Here is a 27,613-nt window from a genome sequence, read left to right on the forward strand (position 1 = left end):
CTATTGATCCTAGTAAGAGGAGAAAGAAGAGAATGTGCTTAATGGGGCATTTTTGTTCTCTATTATTTTCTTTGCCTAAGGATAAGGCTGATTTAAATAATAATAGTCTTTTCTCAGTCACTAGATTCACACATTCTTATACATTAATTATTACTAACTACCAGTAAGTATTAAATATACCAATAGGTGTATCATCTAAAATTTTATCAATAAAAGGTCAAAAAATGCTAAATTTTGCTGATCTTTTCTAATTGAAAGTCATATGAGGATGCAACCCTCTATTGCATAAATTATCCTACTTTTAAAATGTTCACTTATATACTTTCTGTATTTTAAAGACTCAATCTTAACTTTAATATGTAGTTAATTTTCTACTAAGTATGTCCACTTGTAATGTGAGAACACAGTCATAATGTCAAATTAAACTCAGGTCAATGCATTTGGGGAAACATTTCTGTATTTAAAAATTCAAGAAAACTCTTATTCCAGGCACCGATTAAGTTATACTGAGTGATTCATTTTTACATGAATTGGTTTCCAGAATTATGTGCAAGTCAAATTCATTGTCTAACTTTGAGTTGAGGCACATGTTCTCATTCACACACATTCAGAAATCACAAAACAAGTAATAATGCCAAAATAAGAGTTAGTCTGTGATTATTAAATGAAATAGACATTCTGTAGTATTTAAAATTTTGTTACTTCCTAGACAAAACACAGTGATTCCCTGGTGGTTCAGGATAAAGAGTCTGCCTGCAATGCAGGAGACTGGGGTTTGATCCCTGGGTCGGGAAGATCCCTTAGAGAAAGGAATGGCTACCTACTCCAGCATCTTGCCTGGAGAATTCCATGGGACAGAGGAGCCTTGCGGGCTACAGTCCATGCATCCTAAAGAGTCAGACATGACTGAGTGACTAACACACATACAGACAAATGAGAAATAGAAATCTATCCCATTCCCCATCCTGAGACAGAAGAAATGTAATGAAATTAGCTCATTTGTAATAATCGGTCTTACCCAATAGTTTAATAACTGTTATATCTTGGTGAACCTTTGCATTATAATATTTATGCCCTAATTAAAATAAGTGATAGATATTTAAACACAACTTCAAAAATAATTTCTTACCTTATCAAGAGAGAAAGTTTTGGTCAGAGCAAAGGCCCATCCAGCTTCAAAAGCTCTTCGAATCATTGACGAACTGGTAGTTGGAGTTGCACTGGCAAGACCAAAAGGATTTGTAAACTTCAATCCAGCCATTTCCACACTAATGTCCACCAGATCAATGGGAGTATAAAACAGGGGGAGTTCGGGCTTAGCAGAAACTGAAGCTCCATATTGTGACTGCAAAAAAAGACAAATAGCCAATAATTATTCTTGAATCACATCTGATTTCTCCATATAATCTTTTACAAAAATCACTTCAGCACAGCATTAATATTAATATAGATCACACTGGTCTGTTTGGAATGATTAAGACTGGCCAATAAAGTCAGTTAGCAGAGAATAAAATTCATATATCATCTTTTTCTTATTTCAAAAGCAGTACAGAGAATATTAACAGAAATAATATCAATTAAATAAACAAAAAACTATACTTAAAACATACTGAGATTCAAACACAAAAAACCCTGAACCCATTAACCTAGCCTTTTTGTACTTAATTTGTAGAAGTATCTTTAGTGCTCAGAAATATGTTAAAAAAAAAAAAAAAAAACAGCAAGTCAGGAGACCTAAATTCAATTTCCAGTAAATTCATTCTATTTATGAGAATTTAGGAAAGCCACCTAACACATCCTTGTTTTTTCTCCTTTACCGTTTTCAGTACAGCAGCATAAATTCTGGCTGCCTAATTTCCCACCTCCTAGAGATACTGGAAAATGCAGGAAATCATAAGCCATAGGGAGACATCTAATTTGGAAAGTGGATAATGTACTCATGTGTACGGGGAGACTTTCTTCAGCAAAAACAGGTACCAAACAGTTAATGTTGAAATCATCCATTGGCTCTCAAACTGTAAAATTATATTTGTTAAATGGGTACAGTATAAAGCTACCTTGAATTATTGGAAAAAATCAATCAAAAAATCCTTTACAAAGTGCATGGCCCACTGCAACATAGTAGGTGCTTGCCAAATGCTGTCTCTCTGATTGCAGAGATTATTAAAGCTTTCATCGGGTTCTTTATAAAATGTCTCTGTTTCTCTCCTTCTCTCCCTCCCTTCCTCTCTTTCTCTCTGTTTATCTTTGAAAGACAAATAATACTGGCAAATATAAAGAAGATGAATTTTCTTAGCCAAAGCAGTTACTGAATGGACCAGTCTAGTTAATTCTAAAGTAAGAACTCTTTTCTCTTGTGAATAATCACTCAAAAGTTGTTTGAGCAGAACTTTAATTTTACAGGAGTGTGTCTTATGTAGATAAAGATTGCCATGACTTGCATAAAAATTATTTCTGGACCTCCACCATTTATAATGCAAAGTAAAGTTCACTTAATATGTAAAAAGGCATCAAACTTGTCAACTGAAAGACTAATGTGTCTCTGGTGCCTGCAAAGTGGTGCCTGATGGCATCTACGCTTTGGCTGTGGCACGCATCTTCTGCCAAGAATGTTCTGGGTTTCAAGGCACATTTCTGAATATTGTGCAGTTCTATACTGTGTGGATAATTCTTCTAGTTCTCACATGGATTGCAATATTATTAAAAGGATTATTAACAAAAACAAAAGTTATAATATATAATATAACAAAATGCGGGATAATCTGAGATGTATTAATTTGAGGCACATGTGTCTGTGTGAGTGTGTGCAGGAATAGGTGAGGAAATAAACAGCTTCCATGAGATTTTCTCAGCTCTGTGCCTGCGTGCTTAGTCGCTTCAGTTGTATCCAACTCTTTGCAACTCTATGGACTGTAGCCCACCAGGCTCCTCTGTCCATGGGATTCTCCAGGCAAGAACACTGGAGTGCTTTGCCATTTCCTCCTCCAAGGACTCTTTCCAACCCAGGAATTGAACCCGCATCTCCTGCATTGCAGGCAGATTCTTTACCCACCGAGCCACCTGAGAAGCCCTTCCTTAGCTCTAAATAATAATTCAAACTGAATCAAGGAAGTTTGGATCAGATGAAGGAAGAATTTCCTGACACCACAGTTTGGTTAACACCAGAGAAATTTTACAAAAAAATTTCCTTCCAAGTCTGAGGAACCTAGAAACTTTGGGAAACCTTTCATCTGATGATAATGATAGAAATGCTTATAGTTCCATGTTCGCTGAAGTGATAACAGTCTCTCATCTTTTTGTGGCTTTATACTGAAGTAACTAACCTCTTGAATCTCACAGGGTGAATTTTAGTTTTTCAAAAATTATAGTTATACAGCTTTGGACAATAGACCAAGGAAATAGACATATATGTGTAATTCAACTTGCATTTCTTAATTTATGTAGTTTTAAATACACAAAGCATTGCTTTGAAACAATTACAAATGTTGCTACCTCAATATTTAGAAAGGAAATAATGTGGGCAAACTTTGCAAGATTTTTCTTGTTTCAAAACAAAAATGAAAAGCAAACAGCAAAACACATAACAAAAAAAGCAATACACACAAAACTTTTTCAAATGAGAGGTATAACTTTTCATAAAATGTATATTTTATTTTATCAACAAAAATACTACTAATGTATAGGCAGATAAGATACAACCTTTAGTTGTAATTTGTTATGGTTAGTTTGGTCACTAAGTTGTGTCCAACTCTTTGCAACCCCATGAACTACAGCACACCAGCCTTCTCTGTCCATCATAATCTCCCTGAGTTAGCTCAAACTCATGTCCATTGAGTCAGTGATGCCATCCAACCATCTCATCCTCTGTCATCCCCTTCTCTTCCCGCCTTCAATTTTTTGCAACATCAGGGTCTTTTCCAAGTGTCAGCTCTTCACATCAGGTGGCCAATGTATTGGAGCTTCAGCTTCAATATCAGTCTATTCAATGAATATTCACATTTGATTTCTTTAGGATTGACTGATTTGATCTCCTTACTGTCCAAGGGACTCTCAGGACTCTTCTCCAATACCACAGTTTGAAAGCATCAATTCTTCAATTCTCAGCCTTCTCTATGATCCAACTCTCACATACATATATGACTACTGGAAAAACCAGAGCTTTGACCACACAGACCTTTGCTGGCAAAGTGATATCTCTGCTTTTTAATACACTTTCCAGGTTTGTCATAGCTATTCTTCCAAGGAGCAAGCATCTTTTCATTTTGTGGCTGCAGTCACTATCCACATTGATTTTGGATGCCATAAAAATGAAATCTGACACTGTTTCCTCATTATCCTCATCTATTTGCCATGAAGTGATAGAACTGGATGCCACATAATAGGCAGTCCTTTTTCATGTTGTACATACAGGGCAATATTTTTGTTTTGTTTTTGTGACTTTTTACCATAGTGTGGTGTTATCGCAACCCAGTCTGTTTGACCTCATAATATACTCAAGCCTTCATTTTCTGAAATTTGATAGCTTCTTCCCCTTTGCACTATTGCTCAAGGAACTTAAGCATCTTAAATTTCAGCCCTCATCACAAGGTTAATTCCTCCCAAATCCAAATTGCAACCTCCAGATTCAGATTTCCAAGAGACTTCAAGACATTTGGAAGTGGATACTTTGTTGTTAATTCAAACTCAACTCCTTCAAAATGTACCTCATCATATTCCCTTCTAAAGAATATTATTCCAATATTCAATATAATATAATTTCATATAATACTATTTTTCTAGTCATCCAGTGAAGTGAAGTGAAGTCGCTTAGTTGTGTCCGGCTCTTTGCGACCCCATGGACTGTAGCCTACCAGGCTCCTCAGTCCATGGAATTTTCGAAGCAAGAGTACTGGAGTGGGTTGCCATTTCCTTCTCCAGGGGATCTTCCCAACCCAGGGATCAAACCCAGGTATCCTTCACTACAAGCAGATGCTTTACTGTCTGAGCCACCTAACAAATATAAGAAAAAACCTAGATGTTGAATGATGAGAATTAGTTCCCCAGTCACACTACTGTACAAAGGATGTTATACTGGCATCAGGCACAACAAAAAGAAAAAGAAAGTATTGACATAGAAGAGAGTCTATCCTGTAATAAGTAAAAAATAGTGGTGAATAAAACAGATAAAGTCTCTTAAGATTACATATAGAAAAACATAAAGAAACCTACCAACCAATCAAGTGAACACAAAATTAAAATCACAGATCATTCACCACATTATCCTTTGCCTCATGCATTATCTGATGTATTCCCGTTAGCCTGAAATATAATCTAACACATTCTTCACCCATCAAGCTCTTAGTGATTCTTTGAAACTCAACTTATGTGAGCATATGCTTCCTGGGGCATTTCCTTAATAGATTCCATACACTTGTCTAATGTAGCTGATTCTTTTCTTAGATATTTTATCATTTAAAATATGGCTCCACCTCAGTAGTCATCATACTGGGCTGTGCAGGTTGATTTTTCTCTGCAAACAGAACATATGCTCCTTGAAGGCAGTGACTGTAGCATATTCAAATTAATATCTTCATTAGAATCAAAAATATTTGCAAAATATACATTTATATTACATCATATTTTATATAAAATACTTATTCCTAAAGGCAACTCTGCCCTTTGTAGAGAAAAAGATAAATAAAATCACTTTTCCTCAAGGTAATCCTCATTATTTATTTGCTCATTATTATTTTTAACATATGTTTTTCAACATTCTCACTGTCCTTTGTTAGATAGCTCATTTACCTTTTGTGCTCTGAAATGGAGGAACCAGCTAACGTACTTAAAAGGGTTAAATACAGAAACCTGAATTTTAAATTTCCCTCCTCCTTTCCCTTCTCTAATGAAGGAATCATCTTATAATCTGGACATCACCACAATCTCTCTAGCTGTTCAAAATGCACTTTAAACAGATTAAGGACCACGGTCATAATGGATGAATTCATTCATTCATGAGTTCAGTTAAGCATTTGTGCAATGTTTATTATATGCCAGGTACTAGTATAGTCACTGGGGATTTAGCACAGAGTAAGTCCAATGAGGTGCCCACTATCATAGAGTCTGTTTTCTATAGAGAAGCTTAGAGGGTTGATGGGAGTCAGACACCTAGAAACTAAAGGAAAACTACAGAATCAAAGAAAGGTGAAGTAATAAAGAACTGAGATCAGGATGGAGGGCAAGAGTAAACCCAGAGACAAAGGAGAGACTAAATGTTCAGCAGATTTTTTGACAGTAAAGATAAAAGTAACACTTCTTTTATAAAACCCATTGTCAGACATGAGACACTGAGAATGAGAGATGTCTAAAGATGACTTTTTTCAGTTTGCTTTTTCCACTTCAGAGTTTTTTAGAGGAGACTGAGAAAAGATTTTAGTTACTTACAATTCAATCTAAAAAATAATAATAATAATAATAACTCTCCAGAAAGCAGGAATAGAAGGAACATACCTCAACATAATAAAGCCATCTACAATAAACCCACAGCAAACATTATCCTCAATGGTGAAAAATTGAAAGCATTTCCTCCAAAGTCAGGAACAAGACAAGTGTGCCCAGTCTCACCACTACTATTCAACATAGTTTTGGAAGTTTTAGCCACAACAATCAGAGAAGAAAAAGAAATAAAAGGAATCCAGATAGTAAAAGAAGTAAAACTCTCAGTGTTTCCAGATGACAGATCCTCTATATAGAAAACCCTAAAGACACCACCAGAAAATTACTAGTCGATGAATATAGTAAAGTTGTAGGATATAAAATTAATACACAGAAATCCCTCACATTCCTATACAGTAACAATGAGAAAACAGAAAGAGAAATTAATGAAACAATCCCATTCACCATTGTGACAAACAGAATAAAATACTTAGGAATAAATTTACCTAAAGAAACAAACGACCTATATATAGAAAACTATAAAACACTGATGAAACAAATCAAAGATGACACAAATAGATGAAGAAATATGCCATGTTCATGGATCAGAAGAATCAATATAGTAAAAACGAGTATACTACCCAAAGCAATCTATAGATTCAATGCAATCCCTATCAAGCTACCAACAGTATTTTTCACAGAACTAGAACAAATAATTTCACAATTTGTATGGAAATATAAAAAGCCTCGAATAGCCAATACAATCTTGAGAAAGAAGAATGGAACTGGAGGAATCAACCTGCCCAATTTCAGGCTATACTAGAAAGCTACAGTTATCAAGACAGTATGGCACTGGCACAAAGACAGAAATATAGATCAATGGAATAAAATAGAAAGCCCAGAGATGAATCCATACACCTAGGGACACCTTATCTTTGACAAAGGAGGAAAAAATATACAATGGAAGAAAGACAATCTCTTTAACAAGTGGTCCTGGGAAAACTGGTCAATCACCTGTAAAAGAATGAAACTAGAACACTTGCTAACACCATAGACAAAAATAGCCTCAAAATGGATTAAAGATCTAAATATAAGACCAGAAACTATAAAGCTCCTAAATAGGAAGAACACTCACTTACATAAATCATAGCAAGATCCTCTATAACCCACTTCCCAGAGTAATAGAAATAAAAGCAAAAATAAACAAATGGGACCTAATTAAACTTAAAAGCTTCTGCACAACAAAGGAAATTATAAGCAAGTTGAAAAGACAGCCTTTAGAATGGGAGAAAATAATAGCAAATGAAACAACTGACAAAGAATTAAATCTCCAAAACATACAGGCAGTTCATGCAGCTCAATACCAGAAAAATAAACGATCCAATTAAAAAATGGGCCAAAGAACTAAACAGACATTTCTCCAAAGAAGACATACAGATGGCTAACAAACACATGAAAAAATGTTCAATATCACTCATTATCAGAGAAATGTAAATCAAACCACAATAAGGTACCATCTCACGCTGGTCAGAATGGCTGCCATCAAAAAGTCTACAAACAATAAATGCTGGAGAGGGTGTGGAGAAAAGGGAACCCTCTTACACTGTTGGTGAGAATGCAAACTAGTACAGTCACTAGGGAGAACAGTGTGGAGATTCCTTAAAAAACTGGAAATAGAACTGCCATACAAACCAGCAATCCCACTGCTGGGCATATACACCAAGGAAACCAGAATTGAAAGAGACACATGTACTCCAATGTTCACTGCAGCACTGTTTACAATAGCTAGGACATGGAAGCAACCGAGATGTCCATCGACAGACAAATGGATAAGAAAGCTGTGGTACATATACACAATGGAATATTACTCAGCTATTAAAAAGAACACATTTGAATAAGTTCTAATGAGGTGGATAAAAGTGGAGCCTATTATACAGAGTGAAGCAAATCAGAAAGGAAAACACCAATACAGTATATTAACACATATATATGGAATTTAGAAAAATGGTAACAACAACCCTATGTTCATGACAGCAAAAGAGACACAGATATAAAGAACAGACTTTTGGACTCTGTGGGAGAAGGTGAGGGTGGGATGATTTGATAGAATAGCATTGAAACATGCATATTACCATATGTGAAATAGATGGCCAGTCCAAATTCAATCCATGAAACAGGGCACTCAAAGCCGGGGCACTGGGATGATCCAGATGGATGGGATGGGGAGGAAGGTGGGAGGGGGGTTTGGAATGGAGGGACAAATGTACACCCATGGCTGATTCATGTCAATGTATGGCAAAAACCACCACAATATTGTAATGTAATTAGCCTCCAATTAAAATAAATTAATAAAGAAAAAAATAACTCCATGACAATCATAGACCATGAGAGGTCCCAAATTTATATACTTAAAGGTTGTACTTAAATTTCATTTCATTTCCATCTACAAAATCCTCCAAGGAGCTTCAATGCTTGTAGAATACAGAATACAGCATAATCTCTTTATTATTAGATAATCTCAGTTGTGATCTGGGTTTTTCCCTTTGCTTACTTGTTCTAATCACGTTTCAGCCTTTCTAATCTCATCTACTACCATTCCCTCACATCTGATACTTCAGTTTATTGAACCACTTATAATTTCTCATAAAAACCAATATCATTAATGCATCTATGCATTATGATTTTTTATTTTTCCTACAATGTTTTTTCCTGCCTGGTTTTCCTGCTCTGAAAATTCCAACTAGTTTTCTAAGAGTCAGTCTTATCTCCACCAGGACATTTCCGCAGCTATCCACAAGCACAGTTGTTACCAAATCATACTTTGTTTCTTGGTTGCTTACATGTATTGTGTCCCATCTAATTTACGTTCAGCACCTAGCATAAGACTTAGCAGAAAAATGCTTACAATATTTGTTGAATGCATCATACTAGTGACCTTCATACTAGTACTTACCTTCTTTTTTACATCAGTTTCCATAAGATGATAATGATCAGTTTACATGAAATAATCATTAGCTATATTTCAGATATTTTTTAAATGTCCAATATTCTATTATTCTAATGTAGAGTATATGTATCGATGTGAGAGTTGGATCATAGAATTGATGCACTCAAGAACTGATGCTTTCAAATTGTGATGATGGAGAAGACTCTTGACAGTCCCTTGGACTACAAGGAGATTAAGTAAGTTAATACCAAAGGAAATCAACCCTGAATATTCACCAGAAGGACTGATGCTGAAGCTGAAGCCTCAATACTTTGGCCACCTCATGCAAAGAACTGACTCATTAGAAAAGACCCTGATGCTGGGGAAGATTGAAGGCAGGAGGAGAGGAGATGACAGAAGACAAGATGGTTGGATGCATTACTGACTCAAACTCATGAGTTTGTTCAAACTCATGTTCATCACTTGGTGATGCCATCCATCGGTCGAAGGGGGCGGCAGATGGATGGCATCACCAAGAGTGATGGACATGGGTTTGAGCAAACTCCAGCAGACACTGAAACTCAGCGAAGCCTGGTATGCTGCAGTCTATGAGGTCACAAAGAGTTGGATATAGCTTAGCAACTGAACAATAAGAGCAACATTCAACTCTTACCTCTGGAAGACTATAGAATTTAGCAAAGGCTCTCAAAAGAGCTACCTAGTAGAAACGAAAAATAACTTTCTGGGCAATGTAAATACAGGTATTCTTTAATTCAATCACAATAACTGACATAAAATTGACCTCACAATTTTGCTAGGATCCAGTTTAAAATAAGGCTTCACTGGTAGCTCAGCTGGTTAAGAATCGAACTTTATGGAGGAGACCCTGGTTTGATTCTTGGGTTGGGAAATTCCCCTGGAGAAGGGATAGGCCACTGACTCCAGTATCCTTGGGATTCCCTGGTGGCTCAAACAGTAAAGAATCTACGTGCAGTGCAGGAGAACTGGGTTTGATCCCTGGGTTGGGAAGATCCCCTGGAGAAGGGAATAGCTACCCACCCCAGGATTTTGGCCTGGAGAATTCCATGGACAGAGGAGCCTGGCAGGCTACAGTCCATAGGGGTCACATTTCTGCCCACCATGATTTTGAACTTTCAGATTCAAATGGACTCCTTTGGTTCCAAGTAACAACTAGGTTCAGAAGGTTATTGGGATGGAATAGAAGTATCTCACGTAACTCAGAGGGAATGCATCATGGTGTCCAGGAAAGGCTGGGACTCCACTCGGAAAGCCATATGATTTATCTCTTCCTTTCTCCTCCTCTCTGTTTATCTAGGATTTTTATGTCTCTGCAAATTGACTTCCTTTGCTTCCTTATCCAGAATTGTTGATATTTTATAGGTCTAGCCCAGACATTTTTAAATCTACATGTTAAAATTTTGGAGAGGTTTTTGCTTTTTTTTTTTAAATTCCAATGTCTTGGCAAGAGAGACTCCATACCAGTTACATCAGAATCACTCTGAGTAGGACTCAAACACTCTAATTTTAAAAAATCTCTATAAGAGATTGCACTGTGAACCCAAGCCTGAAAATCATTTCTTTAGCCATTTTAAAGCTTCTCCTAATTCTTATTCTCAAGTGAGACATTCAAGTTTAGCCACCATCATCTAAAATGCCTACCTTATTTAAATAAGCTGGGCACATACTCTTAAAAAGTGTTCATATGGGGACATTTATCTGCTTAAAAGGCATCAGTTCTGACCACCAACAATACATTTTCAAAATGTGAAAGCCCACTGTAAAAATAGGTCACTTACTTTATAATCAAAATGAATAAGATACTTGAATGAATAAGCAAATAATACTTATTAGGAAACTGACCTAAAAATTATTCATGATGGTTTTATTAAACACACACACATAGCATATGTGACATGCATGGAAAACGATCATCAAATGTGAGAAGTACATACCATTCAGATATTAATGAGATACTCAATCATAATGTTTTTCATTTGAGAATAGAAATAAAAATAAGTACAATCCTATAACACAATGACCAATTATTTTATTATTATATTATTACTCTTTATCACTAGTATTCTATTAATCTGGCTGGGTTATGAATTCATAGACAGAAAAATATGCATACATAACAGTTATATCTTTGGGAGGAAAGCAAATTACATAATAATTATGTACCCCAATTGCATTTTCCCCTAATTTGCCTTAATAGAATGATTTAAAAAAAAAAACAAAAAAACACTGTTAAAAGCAAGACTATTGCCTGTGTTATGTTGGACTAAAGAAGAGATAATAACTATTACTATGTTTCTTGCAATTTAAAATCATCAAACAGCTTTCACTCACTCATTTCACTTATATTTCATTATGACATATCTACATTGTTCCCTATCTTGGGGTACAACAGCTCTTGAAGCATCCATTCTGAGGTTATTTTAAGGCAAAAAAAAATTACATTGTGTAGCTACTTATAGCTAGATTAATTCATAGGTTGGATTAATGCATTAATTGACTCTAGCTCACTTACTTTGCTCTTTGAAGAAATGTCTGAGGGGGGAAAAAAACTTGCAAAGCAGAAATTATTTGGATTAGCTGCTTCCATGATGGAAAAACCTAGGTACAGGATTATAATTATAACATAAAATCAGATTTCATTTCTCCATTTTGAGAAATTTTTATTTCTAATGAAAGTTTTAGACAGATATGAGACTATGAAAAAGTTTTGAGGGGAGAACAAGATGGCGGAGGAATAGATGGACGTGGAGTGCATCTCTCTCCATGGACACATCAGGAATACACCTTCAGACACAGAAGTGCATACAAGAACACCAACACCAAGAGTGGACAGGAGTACCTGACCAGAGGAAAAGAATATATAGAATCACGCTAAACTCGGTAGGATAAAGGAACTAGGGAGAAAAACAGGAGTGTTAGTAGGACTGGACATGGCCTCAGCAGGTGGGGGAACTGAAGCATGGGTCTGACAACCACATCAGGGCAATTGTCTGAGTCAGAGAAGAAACACTTAAGGCTGAGAGTGAAACAGCTGATCTGTGGCAGCCTAAATGGAATGAGAATAAGACAGTCCTTGCTGCAGCCATACATACCCTGGACAGGGAAGCAGGTCCCCTGGAAGATGCAGTGGCTGAGACCTGGAGTTTAGGGACTGTGGAGCAATCCCATGGTGAAGGCTGATGTTAACTGAGAGACAGATCAAGGGGATGTGAGGGAGGAGATTGTGGTGGGAAATGCCTGTGGAGGAAAGCCGGGCAGCCATGGAAGCAAGGAGATACTGCTGAGACATGTGTAGAGAGTGGAGCCATCAGGATAGCCTCTCTCTTCCCACACACCAGCATTGGCAGCTGAACAATAAACAGGCTGGCCCATCAGACTCCTGATGCACTGAACTACAGAGTAGGACCCCACCCATGGTGCTGCTTTAAGTGCCCTGCACACGGATCTACAGAGTAGGACCCCAGCCAGAGGGCCCCTTTATGTGCTGGATGCACTGAACAACAGAGAAGGACACCAGGCAAGGGAGCCCTGTAAGTGCCTGAACAGGAGGAGCTACACAGAAAGACTGGCCAAAGAGGCCCTCTGATCGCCAGCTACAAGAAGCTCAAAAAAAGACTCTGATAGGGCCCTAACTCCTGCAACTGAGGCAGTTTGTGTCCCAAACACTTGGCATCGCCAGGGTCCCTGCAAGCCAAGCAACTGCACCGACTTTATGCTCAACTAAGGTAGAGCTGCCACAGGCAAAAAAAAAAGTGTTGTGTCTATGGGCACAGGATCACTTCGGTCCTGACAGACTCTTTGTGACCCTGTAGACTATGGCCTGCCAGGCTTCTCTGTCAGGGAGGGGGTCCTCCAGGCAAGAATACTGGAATGTATTGGCCAATACTGGTTGCCATACCCTTCTAGAGCACTATATTTCCTGCTGCCCTAGCCTCCAACCCCTGCTGAGTACCTGTTTCTGCCAGAACCCCTGCGACACAAGCAGCTGCATCACAAGCAGCTGCATCACTTCCATACCTAGTCCTCTTAGGGGCAGACCCAAGCCCTCCAGGGCAGCCCCAGGAGCAAACCCCAGTGGACAACCCACACGCAGAGGTGGAAATAAAACCACAATTGAAACCCAAGGGCAGTGTGGCTAAGGAAGAAGACCCAAAACCTTCCCACCAGCTATATAAGCTGCAGATTACATCCACATGATCAACTAGCCAGACTCTGTGTCTATGGAATATATAAAAGGTCATGGAGAGCTCCTACAAAAGAAAACACACCAGCTCTGATAGCTGTGGACATTGGAGGCAAGAACACACAGGAGTAGGACCAGATTAGAATCTAAGCAGCCCTCACAGCAGGTCCAGGGATCAGCACAGTGTTGGAGGGCATCCTAGGGAGGTGAGGTGGACTGTGACTCCCAGGGAGGGAAAGGACACTGACAGCAGGGACTCAAGAAAAACATTTATTATTCCTATGTTGACTTGCTCTGTAGATTCTCTTGGATTTTTTCTTTTCTTATTTTTTTCTCATGCTGCTTTAGTTGTCGATTTTATTGGCACTATGAAATCTAATTAAGCTTGTGAACTTTTTTCTTTTGCTCAGTCACATTTTTTTATTGTCATTATAAACCTCTGCCTCTACGTTGGGCTTTTGCAGTTTTGTGAAGTTTCCCTGTTGTTTTTTTTTTCTCTTTTTTTATCTTAATTTTTAATTTTTTAAACTTATTTTTTCTATATTTATTCCTTTGTTTGCTTTTCCTACTGTTCTTTACCCCTTGCAGATAATCTTTATGCATATAAATCTTCTTAATCTACCTTTATCTACCTCTACTTAACTTTGCATATCAACAAACAGTAAAGCTCTAACTGTTTGCAGATGAGAGATACTGTACATAGAAAACCCTAAAGATAGTATCAAAAAATCACTAGAATTAATCAGTGAATTTAGCAAAGTTGAAGGATACAAAGTTAATACACAGAAATCACTTGCATTTATATATACTAACAATCAAAAATCAGAAAAGAAATTAAGGAGTCAATCCTATTCACCATTGCAACAAAAAGAATTAAATATCTAGGAATAAACTTACCTAAGGAGATTAAAGAACTGTACACAGAAAATTATAAGACACTTATGAAAGAAATCAAAGACAACAAAAACAGATGGAGAGATATTCCATGTTCTTAGGTAGGAAGAATCAATATTGTGAAAATGACTATACTACCAAACACAATCTACAGATTCAATGCGATCCCTATCAAATTACCAATGGTATTTTTCATAGAACTAGCACAAAAAATTTCACAATTCATATGGAAACACAAAAGACCCTGAATAGCCAAAGCAGTCTTGAGAAAGAAGAATGAAGCCAGAGGAATCAACCTTCCTAACTTCAGATTATACTACAAAGCTACAGTCATCAAGACAGTATGGTACTGGCACAAAACAGAAATGTATACCAATGGAACAAGATGGAAAGCCCAGAAATAAACACAAAGGAGGCAAGAATATACAATGGGGCAAAGACAGCCTCTGCAATAAATGGTGCTGGGAAAATTAGACAGCTACTTGTAAAAGAATGAAATTAGAACACTTCCTAACACCATACATAAAGAGAAACTCAAAATGGATTAAAGACTTGAATGTAAGACGAGAAACTATAAAACTCTTATAGAAAAACATAGGCAGAATACTAGATAACATAAAGCAAGATCATCTATGACCTACCTCCTAGAGTAAAGGAAATAAAAACAGAAGCAAACAAGTCGGACCTGATTAAACTTAAAAGCTTTTGCACAGCAAAGGAAACTATAAGCAAGGTGAAAAGACAACTCTCAGAATGGGAGAAAATAGTAGCAAATGAAACAACTGAAAAATGATTAATTTCCAAAATATACAAACAGCTCATACAACTCAATGCCAGAAAAAGAAACAATTCAATCAAAAAGTGGGAAAAAGATCAAAAGATCTAAACAGACATTTCTCCAAACAAGACATACAGATAGCTAACAAATACTTGAAAAGATGCCCCAAATCACTCATCATTCAGTTCAATTCAATTCAGTCGTGTCCGACTCTTTGCGACCCCATGAATCGCAGCATGCCAGGTCTCCCTGTCCATCACCTACTCCCACAGATTACTCAAACTCATGTCCATCGAGTCAGTGATGCCATCCAACCATCTCATCCTCTGTCATCCCCTTTTCCTCCTGCCCCCAATCCCTCCCAGCATCAGATTCTTTTCCAGTGAGTCAACTCTTTGCATGAGGTGGCCAAAGTATTGGAGTTTCAGCTTTAGCATCAGTCCTTCCAAAGAGCACCCGGGACTGATCTCCTTCAGAATGGACTGGTTGGATCTCCTTGAAGTCCAAGGGACTCTCAAGAGTTTTCTCCAACATCACAATTCAAAAGCATCAATTCTTCAGCGCTCAGCTTTCTTCACAGTCCAACTCTCACATCCATACATGACCAGAGGAAAAACCATAGCCTTGACTAGACGGACCTTTGTTGGCAAAGTAATGTCTCTGCTTTTGAATATGCTATCTAGGTTGGTCATAACTTTCCTTCCAAGGAGTAAGCATCTTTTAATTTCATGGCTGTAGTCACCATCTGCAGTGATTTTGGAGCCCCCCAAAATAAAGTCTGACACTGTTTCCACTCTTTCCCCATCTATTTGCCGTGAAGTGATGGGACCAGATGCCATGATCTTAGTTTTCTGAATGTTGAGCTTTAAGCCAACTTTTTCACTCTCCTCTTTCACTTTCATCAAGAGGCTTTTTAGTTCCTCTTCACTTTCTGCCATAAGGGCGGTGTCATCTGCATATCTGTGGTTACTGATATTTCTCTTGGCAGCCTTGATTCCAGCTTGTGCTTCTTCCAGCCCAGCGTTTCTCATGATGTACTCTGCATAGAAGTTAAATAAGCAGGGTGACAATATACAGCCTTGACATACTCCTTTTCCTATTTGGAACCAGTCTGTTGTTCCATGTCCAGTTCTAACTGTTGCTTCCTGACCTGCATATAGGTTTCTCAAGAGGCAGGTCAGGTGGTCTGATATTCCCATCTCTTTCAGAATTTTCCACAGTTTATTGTGATCCACACAGTCAAAGGCTTTGGCATAGTAAATAAAGTAGAAATAGATGTTTTTCTGGAACTCTCTTGCTTTTTTGAACTTATTTACAATACAGAAAGAGACTCACAGATATAGAAACCAAACTTATGGTTTCCAAAGAGGAAGTGGGAGTGACAGTGATAAATCAGGAGTTTCAGATTAGCAGATACAAATTAATATAAAATTGATAAACAACAATGCCATATTGTATACCACAGGGATCTATATTCAGTATCTTGTAAAAAATTACCATGGAAAAGAATTTTAAAAAAGAATATATGTATATCTCTATCTATCTATATATATATAAACTAAATCACTTTGCTATACAACAGAAACTAAATAATACTATAAATCAACTATACCTCAAAAAAGTTAATTAATTTTAAAATTAATCAATTAGTTTTTAGAAAAGAAAACAGTATGTGGTATGTAGAACCTGTACTTCATACAACCATAGGGTTGGTTAAAAGAATAAAATAGTACTTTAAGAAAGGGCTTCTAAAGTAGTGAAGGATCCCCTGCCCCCCGCCCTCTGCAAATAATAACTAACATGTTGACAAATTTTCAAAAATGTCAGTCAAGAAGGTAACAATCGCCATATTCACAGGCCTGGGGCAAAGGTGTCAACACTGCTGACAAGATGTCAATGACTAGTAGAAGAAAAGCCTGGCGACCAGCACAGGGTGGTGCCTGACAGCAAATCCATGTAGCACAAAGGAGTCAGTATGATCAAGGCGAGAGGGATGAAGGCAAATAAAAGAAGCTGACATTTAAGAAAGGTGGCAGCAGCAATGTTAAATATTAAGACTTGGAATAAAAAGCTCAATATTGTAAGTCAACAACCTACCAGGCTTTTGTGTTAACCTATTAACTCTTGTACTTCTGAGAGGAGAAGACTCTGATATAAGTTAAGGTGGGGGTAGGATGCAGGGAGAAAACTAGTATGGTTTCTCAGAGGTCACTTTGCCAGTTCAACAGGTCAGTTAGGCCGCTTTGAAACTCATCTGTCTCATCTTTAAACCAGTAGTTGTGAAGCATGGTTGTGGGAATCAAAAGAGAAAAATTATAGCACCCTTCGGTTTCCACATTAACTGTACCCCACCCCCTGTTTTAGCAGCTGAAAGTAGTATTTATCACCAATGATCTGAGTGAATTTGTAAAAATCTATTTCCTAAACCTTACGTGCCCTGTAATCCTCAGCATATTCAATTTTTCAACCACAGTTATCAAGTTCCTACCACATGGTCGGCATTTGTTTGCCAACCACCTACTATGAGATAAGAGCTTTTCTAGGCATTAAGGAATCATAGAGAACAAACTGACAAAAACATATTGAAGGCTACATTCCCATGGGCCATTTTTTTTTTTTTTTTGGCAGATCTTATTGCTATTTTTGTCTCTGATTTTTAAAGTATTTATTGTAAAACCCTTTCAGAAGATAGTTCTAAGATTCAATTGTCCTATTACTTGAATTTACTCTTTCAAAGTCTGTTCCTCACTTCCTGCCCTGCGTGTTCAGGGGTTGAATCAAATGACACCTATATCCCTCTCAACCAACTTCAGCATTCAGTTTAGTTCATTCGCTCAGTCATGTCCGACTCCTAGTAACCCGATGGACTGCAGCACGCCAGGCTTCCCTGTCCATCATCAACTCCCAGAGTCCACTCAAACTCATGTGCACTGAGTCGGTGATGCCATCCAACCATCTCATCTTCTGTCATCCCCTTCTCCTCCCGCCTTCAATCTTTCCCAGCATCAGGGTCATTTTAAATGAGTCAGTTCTTCACATTAGGTAGCTAAAGTATTGGAGTTTCAGCTTCACCACCAGTCTTTTCAGTGAATATTCAGGACTGATCTTTAGGAATGATCGTTTAGATCTCCTTGAAGTCCAGAGGACTCTCAAGAGTCTTCTCCAATACCATAGTTCAAAAGCATCAGTTCTTCAGCACTCAGCTTTCTTTATAGTCCAACTCTCACATACATGACTACTGGAAAAACCATTGCTTTGATTAGATGGACCTTTGTTGGTAAAGTAATGAATGTCTCTGCTTTTTAATATGCTGTCTAGGTTGGTCATAACTTTCTTCCAAGGACCACATGTCTTTTAATTTCATGGCTGCAGTCACCATCTGTAGTGATTTTAGAGCCCCCAAATAAAGTCTCTCACTGTTTCCACTGTTTTCCCATCTGTTCGTCATGAAGTGATGGGACCATATGCCATGATCTTAGTATTCTGAATGTTGAGCTTTAAGCCAACTTTTTCACTCTCTTTCACTTTCATCAAGAGGTTCTTTAGTTCTTCTTTGCTTTCTGCCATAAGGATAGTGTCATCTGCATATTTGTGGTTATTTATATTTCTCCCGGCAATCTTGATTCCAGCTTGTGCTTCCTCCAGCCCAGCGTTTCTCATGATGTACTCTGCATTTAAGTTAAATAAGCAGGGTGACAATATACAGCCTTGAAGTACTCCTTTTTCTATTTGGAACCAGTCTGTTGTTCCACGTCCAGTTCTAACTGTTGCTTTCTGACCTGCATACAGCTTTCTCAAGAGGCAGGTCAGGTGGTCTGGTATTCCATCTCTTGAAAAATTTTCCAGTTTGTTGTGATCCACACAGTCAAAGGCTTTGGCATAGTCAATAAAGCAGAAGTAGATGTTTTTCTGGAACTCTCTTGCTTTTTTTAATGATCCAATGAATGTTGGCAATTTGATCTCTTGTTCCTCTGCCTTTTCTAAATCCAGCTTGAACATCTGGAATTTCACGGTTCACGTACTTTTGAAGCCTGGCTTGGAGAATTTTGAGCATTACTTTACTAGCATGTGACATGAGAGCATAGGTTTTCCAATTTGTAAAATGGGGGAAACTGTTTATTCCAGAGGTAATTTTTGAGTATAATATTAATGCTAAGCTTTTATAAAGGTATTCAATAAATTAGATTATTTGAAACATGTATTATTTGGGTTTCCGAACCATAAAGAATTTAATTTTGTCCTTTTTATGGATGAAAATAGTAAGGCCAAGATAACACATTGGTGACTTTATTAAATCAGAAATTTCACATCTATAAATATTAACATACTGTGCTGCCTCAAAGCCATTAATGAGATGATCAAAAGGCAACATGACACTCCCAAAGATCTGAAGGCAGAATTCATGAGTAATTAAGTCAGAGCTTGAACCCAGGTATCCTGACTTTTAGCCTTCCATTACATCACTTTATCCAGATTTTTTTCTTAATTTTTATTTTATATAGGAGTACATATGATTAACAATATTGTGTTAGTTTCAGGTGTGCAGCAAACTGATTCAGTTTTATATATGCATGTATCTATTCTTTTTCAAATTCTTTTCCCTTTAGGTTGTTACAGAATATTGAAAAGAGTTCCCTGTGCTATACAGGAGGTCTCTGTTGGTTTTCTATTTTAAATATAGTAGTGTGCACATGTCAATCCCAAACTCTAATTCTTTACAACTTGTGTAAGATTCAACTTTAATAAATCATTGAATGCAGAGAACAAAATTCTAGGTAAAAATGTCAATTGAGTTTTTTCCAGGTGAATTTTTCCCAGGAAGCTAAAGATGTTTTAGAGCTCTGTTCTACTGTGATACTGTCCTTAGCACCATACAGCACCAGGCATCAAGGTGTTAGAGATTTGGTCCAGAATTCTTAACACCTATATAGTGCATTTGAACCAAGTGACATGGAAGGGGCTGAGTTCTTTTATACAACAGAAGCATACACTGAGATCAGGTTCTATATGGCATGGATCAGATTTTTCAGAGTTATTTTTCTAACTTCTAGAGTTAGCTGCCTGAAGTAGCAATCTACTGCTAGATTGGTAAGGAAATATTCTGCCTTTATGGAGACAATTTCATTTTAAATTACTTTTCAGGTCAAGTGCTGCCATTTAATAAGGCTTGGAACCTTATACAAAGTCAATAAAAGGCATTAAAATTACTTATTAGTCATGGCATTTTCTTCTATCACCAACTGCATAGTTTTGTTTTGATAGCTCCATTAGATATAGATTCATTCCTCATTTTTTTCTTTGATATACTTTTACGACACACAGATGATTTAAAAAATAAATCCCTCTTCATACACAAAAACTATACATTATTAAAATTGAATTTTTAATAAAAAAGTGTCATCTCTGATAATTAATAATTATTTAAATATTAGCTAGGGAATACACCAAAAATTAACATGACTATACTACCAAAAGGTGTCATTTTTCAATGACAGTAAGCCAATTTAACATTTCTACTTCCCACTGAAAGGGATAAAAATGAGATCACAAAGCACTTCTGATTCTTGTTCAGGCTAAAGGTCCAGTCTCCCAATGAAAACCTGAGCTGAAGTCATCACAATACTGTGATTTTGACCAAGTGGAAAAACTTAGCATGGAAACAGCATTTAGCCATGACATACTTCAATATTATTTTTCGGAGGCTATCACTATCTCAAACTAAATCCATTATGATTTAAAACTGTCTTTTTATTGATATTCATTGTTTTCAAACCTGACAGTGGCCAATGATTTATATCAATTTTCTCTTAACACAGAAATTAAAGAGTCTGAAATATATCTTAAACTAAAAAATGCTTTTTCAATAGGTCTCAAGATTTTAATACAGCTGTCATTTGTAAAGCCTTACCTCCTCCCAACTGGAGAGGGTTTAGAGAAGAAGCCAGCTCCCTTGATAAAATAGTTTTTATCTGAAGCAGTGGAGGATTAAAAAAATTAGTATGACATATTGATGATGCTTTTTTATAAGGCATTTTTATTCTCTAAGTAGAAAGAACATTGCAGTTGGCTGTCAATCATTTAACCACAAATGAAGTCCTTTGCCTGGCTAGGAGATTTGCAACTATACCAATGCTGGTAAACTAACCACCAAATTATAGCCCTTTTTCCTGCCTCACCCAGATTTCACAGGGGCTGCACACCCAAATAAATGCCTCTTGGCTACCCATTCATCTAACAGCTGGAAAGATGACACTTGACATTTGGAAACTTTCCTGTGAAGATTGCTGCAAGGCTTTCCCATTAGCTTCCTGGTGAGACTGTAAGGTCGAATAAGCTGCCTCAAAACCTGCAAAGGGTAACGGAAATACTCTAATATTAAGCCTGTGCAATTTAAATTTCTAATTCTCAAATCATAGTTCTCAGATATTGTAGAAACCACTGGTATATTTCAGGGCAAAATAATTTCTTTGAAGATGTGGAATTAAAGTGATATTTTAAGGAATGATGATGGTAAGTCCCTTTTATTTAAAGTTGGCACTGAAGGTCTTCTCAGAAACAGAGACTTGGACATAGATAAGTTCTTCCAAGTTTGTTTGCTAAAATCCCAGACTGTCATATTTTTGTTTCACATTTCTGTTCAGAGTAGAAATCTTAAACATAAGGCCCCTGTTGTTACCATTCTTTAGGTTTTATTTTCACATCATAGAATAGCTATTAGCAATAGCTTTAAAATTCTAACAGTCTAACAATACAGGTTTGTTTCCAAAACCATTGACCTAAATATAAAATGAAACTGTAAATACCACAGTATTAAGAAAATGCTGTGATCTTATAAATCTTTCAAGTGTAAAGACAGGACTTTTTTTTCTCTTTAGAAAGGGAACATTTAAAGAGATCCCCAAATCAAAAGTTTTAATAACCTGACTGTTCACTAAAGATATTAGACAGACAAAATCCCTCACATAATCTCAAATCCTAAAAATGGCAGAAGGTGAAAGATTTCATTTATTGATATGAATGTACATAATGCAATTAGCTTTATGACAATGATCCTTCCACGGTGTGCTCAATTTTGAATTCCCCGTCTACAAAATGCCCTTACAATTTTCTACTCTTGCTTGTTAACTCAGTATTTCCCATGTGAAAGACTGACAAGACTGAATAGGCCCCTCTAAATGTTCAGTCATATGTTCAAATGCAGATAAAATTAATAATATGATGAAAGAGGAAGATGAAACATTTAAAAATATATGCAGAAAGACACGGAAGAAACAGGAGACATGAAAGATATTTGAATCTTGAACTAATCACCATCTGAGGCTGAAATCACTTTTTAAAAGTTAATTTAGTGATGCTGAATTTTACCCAGTTAGCAACAATCCCCATTGACAGATGGGGATTCCTCAGGATGGACATCTCATGGCCCCAAATCACAAACCAACACAAAGACAAACCTAGCTTTCTCAAAACATTCCATCAACAAATCCACCAAGAAGGGTCTCAGCTCACAGAGAAAATTAAATACTTAGCAATGACTGGGAAGACATCTTTCTCTTCAAGCTAAAATCACAACTAGCATGTTGTACTCACTCACTCTACGGTGGGACTACGACGTGACTCTCTCTTCACTAGGTACTGAAATCACAAATTGGCTTCACATAGAGTACTGAACTGCCAAGAGATGGCAATGACTTTCTGTCACCCTTGACCTGAGGCAGATCTAACTAGTGACCAAGAGGTTAAAGGCTCTGTATGTCATTACCAAGCCCATGAGATATCTAGTTCCTTCAACAACTAGTGATTCCTTTGTGCCTCAATCAAACCAAAACAAAATACACAAAAACCTCAAGTAATAGAGAATCAGGTCATCAGTGAAAGGGATTTACGATAGTTTTGAAGGATCTTATCGATGCATATACTATATACAACTGAGTAAAATCACATTAACTGTGGGAGAACTTCATCAAACCTCCATTAAAATATCATATAAGTGTCACTGAAGGTGCACAACACTGTAGAAAGTTGAGCTGAAAAACACTGTGGAAAGCTAAAACTTAAAAGATACCTGTGTTCTGTGATCTTACAGGATTAGGAAAGGCATTTTAGATATAATATGATGCCAGAATATTCATGTGTGTATTTTGTACATATGTTCTAAGAAAATTTTGCCAAAAGAATTAGTTTCAGAAGAGATTGACAAATTAGAAAGAATGACATAAGAAATAATCATAAATAAAATAACATAATGGAATTAGGCACCAGGCTCCTCTGTCCACGGGATTCTCCAGGCAAGAATACTGGAGTGGGTTGCCATTTCCTTCTCCAGGGGATCTTCCCAACCCAGGGATTGAACCCAGGTCTCCTGCATTGCAAGCAGACACTTTAACCTCTGGGCCACCAGGGAAGCCATTATAGGAATACAGCATACCTAATTAAGGGTAAAATTTCAGAAAGAGAAAGAATAAAACATATTATTTGCAAACATGTATGTAGACAAACTCATGTATATAGAAGGAACATCAAAACTAAACTAATAATAACATTAACTTTTTGTTGTTGAGAATTGACCTCAAATGCTTATTGCCAATAAACAATATTCTGTAACTATTCAACTTCAACTATTCTGTAACTTAGTATTTACTGACCCCTAAATCACTTGTGGGAAATAGATGGGGAAACAGTGGAAACAGTGGCAGACTTTATTTTTTTGGGCTCCAAAATCACTGCAGATGGTGACTGCAGCTATGAAATTAAAAGACAATTACTCCTTGGAAGGAAAGTTATGACCAACCTAGAGAGCATATTCAAAAGCAGAGACATTACTTTGCCCACAAAGGTCCGTCTAGTCAAGGCTATGGTTTTCCCTGTGGTCATGTATGGATGTGAGAGTTGGACTGTGAAGAAGGCTGAGCGCCGAAGAATTGATGCTTTTGAACTGTGGTGTTGGAAAAGACTCTTGAGAGTCCCTTGGACTGCAAGGAGATCCAACCAGTCCATTCTGAAGGAGATCAGCCCTGGGTGTTCTTTGGAAGAAATGATGCTAAAGCTGAAACTCCAGTACTTTGGCCACCTCATGTGAAGAGTTGACTCATTGGAACAGACTCTGATGCTGGGAGGGATTGGAGGCAGGAGGAGAAGGGGACGACAGAGGATGAGATGGCTGGATGGCATCACCGACTCGATGGACGTGAGTCTGAGTGAACTCCGGGAGTTGGTGATGGACAGGGAGGCCTGGCATGCTGCAGTTCATGGGGTCGCAAAGAGTTGGACATGACTGAGTGACTGAACTGAACTGAAATCACTTGTAAACTCAGTAACCAAAACTTTTTTTTAATAATCTTTAATGACCCACTGCCTCCTTCCTTATCCTTTGTAGTTTCTCAGGAATTCTACCTGGAAGAAACCAGGCATTATCGTTTCCATACCTTGCCTATAGTTGAAGAAGCTCTACACAAATGCTCTCCCTTCTTTGAATATCTATACATTCCATATTTATCTTTCTACTAAGAACTCTTGTCTTCTGTTGTTTGATATTTATATCTGTACCACTACAACTGCTTTCATAGCAGCAACATATAAATTTAGTGAAACCCTTCCAGTCCAAGTAATAAATATTGTGGTTTTTTTAAATATTACATATAAGAGAGTAAGGAGAAGGAAATGGCAACCCACTCCAGTATTCTTGCATGGGAAATCCAATGAACAGGGTAGCCTGGAGGGCTGTAGTGCATGGGGTCGCAAAAAGTTGGACACGACTAAGCAACTAAGCACACACAGACACACATAAGAGACAGTGAATTTAAAATAGAATTCTGAGTCATAGAATGACATGACAAGGGGATGTCATCATTACTCTAATGATGTAATGAAACTGTGAGTTTTGAGATTATAGCTTCCATATGTTTAGATTGCTTTATTTAATGTAATGTCTCATGTCTATAGGGCTTCTCTTATGGTTCAGAGGTAAAGAATCCACCTGCAGACCAGGAGACATGGCTTCAGTCCCTGTGACTGGAAGATCAACTGGAGGAGGAAATGGCTACCAACTCCAATATTCTTGCTGAAAAGTCTCACAGACAGAGGAGTCTGGCGGGCTACAGACCAAGGGGTCACAGAGTCAGACAAGACTAAGCATGCACGCACACAGCTCATGTTTACAAGATCGTTTTCTGAGAACTCCAATGAATACTTTAGGGAAAATGATCTTCTGATCTAGGATTAGATTTAGAAGAATTTAGCTTGTATTCTATGTCCAATTTCTCAGAGAACATCTATCATGATGAGATATCATATAGCCTTTTCCCTCCTCTACTTTTTGTGACTACATTTTTGTTTGTATGTTAATAGTAGAAGAAAGCAAGTGCTGAATCTTCTGAATGACTGCTTTTTTGTAAATAACGTTTGGTATTAACTCTTCTCTTTGGTAAAGCAGAATCTTAAGCACCTTTTACACTCTCTTTATGAAGTTGGTTTTGCCAAACAGATTCATTGAACTAGTTTCTTCTCTCCTTTTCCTCTCTGAGATATACAAAGGAAGGCCAAGGAGTCCTACATTTTTGTAATGGGAGGGGTACCCCTATGTGCCTATGAACCTTCTACTCTATCCATTGAGTTGTGTGCTTATTAAGAGTGAGTTGTATGTTTCTTATCCCATTTGTGTTGGCTCTAAATATAACTAAAAATTACATAAATTGATGAGCTGTATGAATGTGAAAAGAAAGCGGGTTTATTCTGTAAAAACTAAGTTGAATATTTTCAAAGGTATGATAAAAAGGTGAGATACGAAAAAACAGTAGCTGTCAAATTAGGTGTGAGAGAAAGAACTGAAATGACTTCAAGGCAATTACAGAGATTCAGAAAATTGCTCTGTATGTTCCTTGAAAATGTTGCTCCTTTAAAAAAAAAAAAAAGGAAGTGGTAGACAATGTATTATAGATAGACTTAGAGAAGAAATATGTTAGAACTCCAGAGACTAAATTGAAAAGATCCTGGCCCTGCTTATTTTTTTTTAACAGAAATGAAAATGAGACAATATCTAAATGCTTTAAAATAAAATGATATGCTTAAAGTATGTGTATATTTTTCTTATATATTCCCATTTTAACTTTTTTGGATTAACCAACAAATTGGTGATTATTGTTCCATAGGACAAGACAATATTTTTGTACTCTTCTGTTTTTAAATAAATGTTCTGGATTTAACCAATTTACCATTAATAAATTTTCTAAATTTACCTATATAACTGTCTAATTTTTATCCCAATTAATAATTAAATGGTCTTTAATCATACTAATTAATTGTCCCCTTATTTTCTTTCTCTGGAAAGTTCAAATTCGTAGAATTTTCCATCGACTTAATCATTCCAGTTAAGGTATATTTTTAATAAGAATTAAGTTATACAAAGACTATAGCCTCCAATCACAATCTTCTAATTTCAAACTACTGAGGAACTCTCAGGATAAATTCTATTGCATTATTTTATTTTTAAATTTTAAGACATACAGTTGGGGAAGATGTTAATATCAAGGACTGCTGCTAATTGGCAAGAAAACTAACATTTCAGCATTGAAAAGTACCAGGGAAGTAGTTTGGTATAAGGGAACAGGCACTTGTGTGTTCAAATTCTGGCTTCATTTCTAACAGGATACTGACCTTGAAGATTTATCATTTAAGACTTTATTTTTACCAACTATGAAACACAGATAATGATGCCTGTTTAACAGAGTCATTTAACCCAAAAATGCACAATTTATGATAGATGCTAAACAGCTGTGTGCTAGGTGGCTCCAATCATGTCCAACTCTTTGCAACCCTATGGACTGTACAGCCTGCCAGACTCCTCTGTCCATAAGATTTTCCAGGCAATAATTCTGGAATGGGTTGCCATGCCCTCCTATAGGGGATCTTTCTGGCCCGGGGATCAGATCCCCATATCTTATGTCTCCTGCATTAACAGTCAGGTTCTTTACCACTAGCACCACCTGGGAAGCCCAGATACTAAAGAATTAGCTGTCGTTACTTCAACATTTGACAAGTGAATAAAAAAGGTATGTTTCAAAGAGGATAAAAATCAGGGACTACTGCTTTGGGGAGTCTTCTCGCCAAAGTCTAGCCAACATTGATTTGACTACATTAGCATTTACTAGTTGTAGTAAATTTAGCTTTCTATTACATCATACATACTTTTCTCTGATTATTAGCATGGATAAAATAACTAAATTCAAACAACATCATAAGCTCCTTGAGAGAAGAAAGGCTGATGGGTTAATGTGATCAATTTTCTTTTTCCTTAGTATAGAACTTTTATCTATCCATCTGTTAACATACATGCACACATACATAAAGACACAAACATACACATATACATATTAGTTGAATAAAT

At 36.9% G+C, this 27,613-nt stretch overlaps 1 protein-coding gene across 1 annotated transcript in view; it reads right to left on the bottom strand.

Moving 5' to 3' along the window:
• The window catches only part of DPYD (dihydropyrimidine dehydrogenase), a 927,694-nt gene that overhangs the window by 467,593 nt on the left and 432,488 nt on the right, over nt 1-27,613 (bottom strand). Inside the window, exon 13 of the mRNA XM_086391370.1 lies at nt 1,130-1,345. Within this exon, the coding sequence (XP_086247496.1) occupies nt 1,130-1,345 (216 nt within the window). The remainder of the gene's footprint in view (nt 1-1,129; nt 1,346-27,613) is intronic.

The sequence above is a fragment of the Bos grunniens genome, chromosome 3, assembly GCF_055505025.1.
Source record: "Bos grunniens cultivar Pamir isolate PY7600 chromosome 3, Bosgru_T2T1.0, whole genome shotgun sequence".
Classification (NCBI taxonomy): Eukaryota; Metazoa; Chordata; class Mammalia; order Artiodactyla; family Bovidae; genus Bos; species Bos grunniens.